Here is an 8,207-nt window from a genome sequence, read left to right as displayed (position 1 = left end):
CACTCCCGTCTGAGTGGGGACATGCGCTGAAGTGCCACTGTGACTCCAGGAAGGTGTGTCACAACGGGGCGTCTCTGGGGAGGACGGTCTGCCTTGCTTTGATTGCAATCAATTAAGACGCTGATGACGCTGAAATTTGCACCGTTCCCACTGCCCGCAGGAGGTGCCCGGTTTCCTAATGGGTATTTCAGCAGATCACCAGGTCAGCGCCCTCTCGCAGCGGCTGCTTTCCCTGCGGCTCCGTGCAGGTGCTGCTGGCAGTGAGATATCTGTGCGTCTCGGCACAGAGTTGGCGTCTATGTACATAAATACAACCGCTTGTGTAGCTGGCACGTTCTCTGGTGCACAGCTTTTGTTGCTGCTTAACTCCTCTAGCAACGTTGGAGTTGTTCACACCTCTCCTTAATAGATGGGTAATGAAGAGATAACACGCACTGCCACACCAAGCGCTGAGATCTATCAACGTCTAACGTTGGAAGCGAGCGTTAAACGTTATTTGATGAGAAATATTTTCATTTACTGATGGTGGAAGCTGCCCTACGGTGGCTCCGAGGAGTTCCCCGCTTCTGTGCGCCGGGTGCTTACGTTGCTTAACACGGTTACCTGCCGTCAGGGAGCCCCCATAGCAAAACACGTAGGGTGGGGAGAGGGACGGGGAGGGGGAAGGACAGCTGTAGCCGGGTGTGTGCCGAGGAAAGGATTAACCCCACCCGCAGCTGCCGCCTCGATAGACGCGGTGCTGCAGGTGAGGGCGGCGGAGACGCGGCTGACCGCTGCAGTTGCCGCCGCTGCCCACCAGCGGTCCCCCCGCGCCGCAGCGCCCGGCATCGCAGCGGCAGTCACAACTCGGCTCCGCGTCCCGCGCGCCTCGACCGCCCCGTTTACCCACGAGGCGACGGCGGCGGGACCGCCGCGGCTCAGGAGCGCCGCTGTGCTGCACCCCCGGGCCGCGTCTCGGCCGCCGGGCTGCCCGCCCCGCTCCGGGCCCTCTCTGCACGCCCCCGGCCCGGCCCGGCCCCGCGACGGACGCGCGAGTCGGGGCTCCCCTTCGCTCCTCCCATGGAGCGGGGCCGGAGGCAGCGCTGACCCCTCCCAGGGGCAGAGGCCGCTCGGTGCCGCCCAGTGCAGCTCGGGGACCTCTCCCGGCATCTCCAGTCCCGGCTGCTCGCAGCTCCCGGCAGCTCCGGGTCCCAGCCCGCTCCGCACCGTCTCTTCCAGCCCCGCTCTCCCCGTCCCGGCCCGCGAGCCCGGCGCGTCGACATGGTGGCCACCTGCCTGCACCTGGCCGGGTTTGTCTGCAGCTTCATCGGGTGGATCGGGGTGGTGGTGGCCACCGCCACCAACGACTGGGTGGTGACCTGCGGCTACACCATCACCACCTGCCGCAAGATGGACGAGCTGGGCTCCAAGGGGCTGTGGGCAGACTGCGTCATGGCGACGGGCCTCTACCACTGCAAGCCGCTGGTGGACATCCTCATCCTGCCAGGTACGCCGCCCGGCTCTCCTCCCGCCCCGCTGGGCGAGGCTGTGCCCCTCTGCGGGGTGGCCGATGGCGGAGCTCCGTCTGCTTCATCAGCGCAGGGGATGGTCCCTTACAAACGCCAGAGAATTGGGTGATGCCTCCTAACGCGGTGCTCGTTGACTCACACCTGCTTCTAACTGCACTTAAGCATAACGTTTATCTCCGGCTATTAAAGTCCACTTATTCTACCAACCACTGCTCCTAACAAACTGTTAACGAGTTGCTCCTTTCCCACCTCATCCCCAGCCTGCCTTGCAAACCCTACTCTCTGCTATCTCCGTGTTCTTTGTATCTCGGTTCTGTTGAGGTGATGATGAGCCACTAAAGCTTTGAAGGATCTGTTCCTCAAAATGATGTTGAGAACGATGGATCTCGCGGCATCCATTATTCATGCTGCTGTGGCTTTTAATCTTTTGGAAGGCTGTCATCGGTCTTGACGGTCCTGTGCCTCCCCTGTGCTCAAACACATGGCAGAGCTCTTAGCATAGGCACGTCTGCTCCCTGCACGATCTGCCTGGGCACTTCCCAACCATAAAGCAAAGTGAATGCTTTATCTTTGGGGCTATCTGAACCTGCCAAGGTCTGTGTGTGATCTTTAGCTGGTTATTTTAGCTACTTACCTCACCTATTTTAATGGTTGTTAACTCTATGGTGTTTCTTTGCTCTGTCTCACCTCGTCAGGGTGCCCCTTCCACAGCCGACAGGGTAGAAATGGACATCCCTCATTTTTCGTTCCTTTTTCCCTTCTCTGTTTTCAGTGGCTGTGGAAATAACCTCACAGTGGTTAGAGAGGCCACTCCTGAAATTCCCTCTGATCCAACGCCCGACCCATGTTACAGGGAGGCTGGCAGTGCTGCACCTCTCAGATCAGCTCCTGTTCTCCCTGTCAGTACTCACAGCTCAGTCAGTTTGCCTTCCTTTTAGCTGCCGTTGTTCACTGTGATCCAGCACAGCGGGCAGGAAAAATGGCTTCTCTTGACAAAACATTGAATTAAACTCAATAAATGAGGAAATAAAGTCTTCCCCCAACAGAAAGCAGTGTTTCTCTGCGGCAGAAGCAGATCACAAAGCGAGATCCTTCTGCCTGTACCCACTCCGAGCCCCTTTGCTCCCCATGGGATCCCTCCTGGTTCCCTCCCTTCAGCTGAACTGTGTTCGGAGTCCTCCTCCGAGCCAAGCCCTCAAACTGGAACGTTTGTGTCTTGTTTGTGTGTGCCTGTTTGCTTGGGATCGGTTACACAGAGGCCATGCTGGGCATTGCCATCTCCTTTGTTTAGGGGTTTCACTTTCTGCCCTTAACTCCTTAGGGGAACTGGGAGTTAAGGGACGCTGCCATGTGCAGCCCCACTGCTCCTGGCTGCCCCAGGGCAGGAAGGCTGAGGTGGTGATGAAAGCCCAGGGCACCCCGTGGTGTCCATAGGGGCCTGAGGAATAGTGGGGCTGCTCCAAGGCTGAAAAGGTGTGGGAAGCCCCCTCCCCAGCTGTTTCGCTCACTGCCGTATTTCCCAGCTTCATGATTGCCCTACGTCTTGCTGGGTAGGCGTTGTGTATTCCTCACTCCATGGAAATTGTTGGCCTCGCACACCCGTGAGCTGCACACTGACTGTCTCACACTGCTGGCTTTTTGCTTTACACAACGGGTTACATGGAACCATAGAGTCCATCTCTTGCACTCCGTGACGGTGTTGGGAGCTCATCGGATGCCAAAAGTTCTCCTCCTTTTGAGCCAAATAACGCAGATCCTCTGTCCTCACCCCACCCGCAGGCTACGTCCAGGCGTGCCGAGCGCTGATGATCGCCGCCTCCGTGCTGGGCCTCCCCGCCATCTTCCTGCTCATCACCGTGCTGCCCTGCATCCGGATGGGCCACGAGCCCGGCGCCGCCAAGTACCGCCGCTCCCAGCTGGGGGGGATCCTCATCATCCTCCTGGGTAAGGCGCGCCGCGGCCTCCTCCGCTTTGGGATGGTGCGCTGTGTGAGCCGGGAGGGGAAGATCTATGGGCAGTGGGTGCTGCTCCTTTGGGACATCAGCGAGGAGGCGGCTGGCCCCTGGGGGAGGGGAGCAGAGCCCTGTGCCTCCTGCCAGCCTTGTCCTTGGGATTTCTTCCCGTCCGCGGGGCCCGCGGAGGAGATTGTTTTGTGCAGCTCAGCCTGTGAAGCTCATTGTCCCCAACACGGCACCTGCGTGTTCTTGAGGCCTCGTCACCCCAGCCACAGGCTGCGGGGCCTTGTTTTCACCCGTCTGCTTGGCAGAGGAGGGGGCAGAGGGAGAGTGGCTTCTTTGTGCGGCTCTGCTGCTCGCCGGCAGCCAGCGCTGACATCACCCCGCTCCTCTTTCTTCTGCTTCTCCTGAGGTTTTTTTTCAAGTGGGCACCACATGGAGCTGCATGTCCCCAGCTGGGGAGGCATGGGGACAAGGAGGGACGGAGCCCTGTGCAGCAGATCCCTCCATACTCTGATGGGAGGTCCCCACCACCCAGCTTTGGCACATCTACCGTTCTACCAATTCTTATCGTATTAAAAAGAAAGTGAGATTTGGGTTGGTCTCTTCTCCCAGCAATAGGACCAGGGGAGGCTCAGGGTATTAAGAAACATTTCTTCTGATAGAGAGCGGTGGTGCAGTGGCACAGCTGCCCGGGGAGCGGTGGAGTCACCGTCCCCGGAGGTGTTCAGAGCCGTGGGGATGTGGCACTGAGGGATGTGGGCAGTGGGCATGGGGGGGTGGGGTGGGGTTGGACCTGGTGGCCCTAGGTATCTTTTCCAGCATTTATGATTCCATGTGTTCCTCCTACAAGGTCCCTGCTCCAGTGAGGAGCTGTTAGGATGAGTCAGTATGTCTGAAATGTAAGAGTGAGATCAAGGAGGGCTTCCAATAGTTCTGGGCTTTAAGGGGCTGTTGCCACAGCTAGAAGTGCTAACATCAGCTCTACGGGGCCTCTTAGGACATCCCATCAGTTGCAGAAACACTGGAGAGCTCTGGGAATGTGTCCCTCATCCCTGTCCTGAAACCTCAAGTCACAGATCTGGACTTGGCAGTGAACAAAAGGGTTTTTTTTCATGCTGTCAGTGACACTGTAGGAACAGGAGGCTCTGTTCTGCTGTTATCTCTGGTCTGGGAGCTGGGGGAGTCCCAGCAGAGCTGCGCTTTGTGGCAAACAAATGGCAGATGTTAGTTTTGGGCAAGGAGAACTGTGCTGTAGACCAGCCCCATTTTGCATGGCTGAGAGCACTGCCCCTAAATCTGCTTTGCAGTAGGGCAGCAGGATTGCAGGAGCAGCAGACATGGCAGTGACTACAATGAGTCACACTGCATGAGGACAAGTGAAAGCCCAGAGCTCCGTGGGGGTGAAGTTGGGCTTTGGGTCTGGTCCTGCCATGGTGTAAGGCCAGTGAGAAGAGATAACAAGGATGAAGGCCAGCAGGTGCACTTTGGGTCAGGTTTGGCCTTCTTGCTGGTCGTTACCCTGTGTGATCTGGGCTGCCCCAGAGCTGCGCAATGATAAAGGATGGACACATTCCTTTGGCTCCTAAACTTTTCACAAAAAAATAATCAACCCACGCTTCTTTTTGTACAAAACCCATTTGTTTTTCCAGGCTGGTTAGCAAATCAGTCCCCTTGGAAGGAGAGTAACGCACGGAGCTTGGGACTTTGACATTGTTTAAGCTGGTTAATGATCTGTTGTTGGAAAAATGAAGTGTCACCATTCCAGAGCGTTCAATAAGTATGAACATCAGGCCTCAGAAGACATAATGCTGGCTTAAAAGTCTTTCTGTCATGGGCTGTTCTTATTTATGCTCTGGCCACCGATCTCTCGCTCACGGGTTTCTGTGTTTTCCCCCCAAAGTCAAGGCTTGAGAACAGCTCCCAGAGGTCTGGTTAGAAGAAAACAAATCCAGACCCATGAACTCTGCAGATATATCGAGTGGGGATGCAATCACTGGAGTTGGCTCTATTGGCAAATGTTGCGTGTTGCTCGGGGAGGGGGTGGCATTTAGCACTGAAATTGTTAAAAAGGAAAGAAGGGGTTGAAATACAGTGTGGAACTGTAAAAAAAAAATAAAAGAGAGAGAAAAAAAAATAGTTGAAAACTTGCCAGGAAAACAATGGGCTCAGATATTCCATTGATTTTCCTGTCCGCTGATAATAGCAGGCCGCAGAGTGCAACATGTGTGCACACCCTCCTATCCTGCGTGCTGATGTATTTATGTCTTTGCTTGATCCTATCTGACCAAGGGAATTGATTTATGGCTGCACACAGCTGCCGGTGGTGGTTTGCTCTGAGCTGCTATGAAAACATCTCCTGTGCGATGTTGATGGAAAAAACCGTCCCATCCCATATTGTTGGTGCTAATTTGGGGGACCCCGTGCTGGTACCCAAGTGATTGTCTTCCCATGGGGAAGTGAGGGACATGAGGGAGATAAACAGATGGAAAGTACGTTAGTTACTGGGATTTACCACTGCTAACTGACCATGTTAGCTATTGCCTTCTAAATAGATGATATTAATATGTTCCTCTGGACGTTGCTTTCTCTCAGAGGACTCTATCCCAAGAAAAACAAGGTTTGAAAGCGCTTCTTTCTTTCTTTCTCTCTCTTTCTTTTTCCTCTGGGGAGCTGTGGGCACTAAGAGACCTCTGCAAGTCACACTGCTCCCCCTATAAGAAATCATGGAATCATTGAACAGCTTTGATTTGGGAAAGACCTTCAAGCTCATCAGGTCCAGCCAGTAAATCAGTGGCACCCAGTCGATGGCTTGGGCCGCAGTACTTGTGTGTTCCCCGTGGGCAGGTGGCTCAGGGCAGGAGGGGAAGCAGAATCTAAACACTTACACAACCTGCATAAAATGACTGTGCTTTGGGAGGGCAGATTATGAACGTTATCAGTGGGCGGTTGAACAAGCTGATCTTTGAGGTCTTTTCCAACCTTAATGATTCTACATGTGCTCCCACTGCTGGATTAAACCATGCCTATAATGGCAAATGTTAAGAGATTCAGATCAGGTGCATGGTCAGAAGGAAGTGGCACCCGCTGGGATGTGGGACTCAGGGACAGGTGGTGCCAATGGGGACAATGTGGTAGCAGTCGATAGGATTCGGGCTGCTCCTCTTGCTTTCTGCCAGACTGCACTGACTGCAGCAGCCATCCCAGTGCATTCCTCCTCCCCACTGGGATCACCAGCAGCTGCAGCTCTGCTCAGCCCTTGGCCGGCCTTCCAGCTTTCGAGCATTGTCAGCACGACGATAAGGTGGTGCTACATGTGGCTGCCCCACTGCACAAGAGATGCCATTGTCCCGGTGTCCCCGAGAGCTCCCCTTGGCCCAACACGAGCGTTGTCCTCTCCACTGCGCCATGGGGGAGGGTCTGAGGGGATAAGGCTCTTATAGTCTATGGACATCAATATATATATATATATTTACTGTGGACAGAAGAAGAAAAGATGATTGTGTCCTTTCGGACAACAAAGCAGCTTTATGCTGGAGCTTTATGCATTCTAATGAATGCTTTGCAGATTCCCATCCGACCCCTCTCTGGAGGCTCACGAGCTGCAGCAGGGGCAGCCCTCCTTCCCCAGAGCCCCCTCCCAGAGCTGCAGGGCCCTTGCTTTGAGGAGGCCCCAAGTCATAGCTGGCTTCATTAGCATCCTCCGAACGTTCTTCTCTTTTCCATAAGAAAATATTTTTTCTCACAATAACCGCAGTGATCGGGGATGGGCTTTGCTGTACCGGCCAGCAGCAATGGTTTGTTTTCTGCTTTAACCAAACAGTTTTATTTTTTCTCTGCCCCTTTTTTTTCCCCCTCTTGCAACCTTAACTTTTTGACACCGCCTCCACATATCTCTTAGTGCGGTCGGCAGAGATCTGTAGCGCTGCCACGGCCCTGTTATTGTTTTGCTCCGATTCTCTGATAGCCACAAGGATGGAGTCCTGCACAGCTTGTCCCGGAGGCAAGTCAATATTGACGGATTCATTCCTCTCAGATGTGCGGGCCATAAAGGGGTATTGTTTTAGGACCCGCTCCTGTAGGTGGTTAACGCCATCGGCTCTGCTGCATGCGGGGCCGTGCAGGGTGAGGGCAGGGAGAGGGGTGACGCCAGGGGGATGCAGGGGTGGATTTCTGTATGGAGATCTTCTTCACCTCGCTGCTCCGCTGCTACCTTCCTGCTTTTGTGGAAAAGCCTGGAGCAAAACTGGAAGCCCTCAGCAGTGGTGCTCTGCGGGCTCTGGGCTGAACGCTGTGCTCCCTCTGACTTGTTTCAGTAGGTCTCTGGGAAGCCTCGCTGCGTTGCCCCATCACCTGACCCTATTTTCCATAGGGAAGTGGAAGCCACTTTCACAAGTTGAGGTTTTACTGCCTCTCCAACGTGTGAGGCTTCTGTGATCTTCCGCTCTCAGCTCCTCCTAAACACGCAGCTCTCCAGAGCACCATTTTCAGGGCCGACTTTCATTCTTCAGCTTTTGTAATACCTCAGGTTGTGTCAAGCAGTGGTTGCTCTGCTCCTTGCTGCTGGTCCTTCCCCACCTCTCCCAGCTCAGGCATCCCCACCCCACTCCTGCTCTGGCATCAGGATTCCTGAAGCCGATGCTGTTGGGTTCCCCATGGGATCAGCGTGGGGATGGGCTCCTCGCCATCCTCCAGAGGGAGTACAAGCTGCAGGAGACGCATCAATGCATCCCTCCTAAGACAA

General features: G+C 54.9%; 1 protein-coding gene across 1 annotated transcript in view; it reads left to right on the top strand.

The window, feature by feature from the left end:
• The first annotated feature begins 1,121 nt into the window (after window positions 1-1,121).
• CLDN11 (claudin 11) overlaps window positions 1,122-8,207 on the top strand; it is an 8,354-nt gene continuing 1,268 nt past the window's right edge. Inside the window, exons 1-2 of the mRNA XM_422797.8 lie at window positions 1,122-1,486; window positions 3,288-3,452. Of these exons, the coding sequence (XP_422797.1) occupies window positions 1,261-1,486; window positions 3,288-3,452 (391 nt within the window). The 5' untranslated portion in view covers window positions 1,122-1,260. The remainder of the gene's footprint in view (window positions 1,487-3,287; window positions 3,453-8,207) is intronic.

This window comes from Gallus gallus, chromosome 9 (assembly GCF_016699485.2).
Source record: "Gallus gallus isolate bGalGal1 chromosome 9, bGalGal1.mat.broiler.GRCg7b, whole genome shotgun sequence".
Lineage (NCBI taxonomy): Eukaryota > Metazoa > Chordata > Aves > Galliformes > Phasianidae > Gallus > Gallus gallus.
The sequence above is the reverse complement of the archived record's forward strand: the minus strand, read 5'-3'. Positions and strand labels throughout refer to the sequence as shown.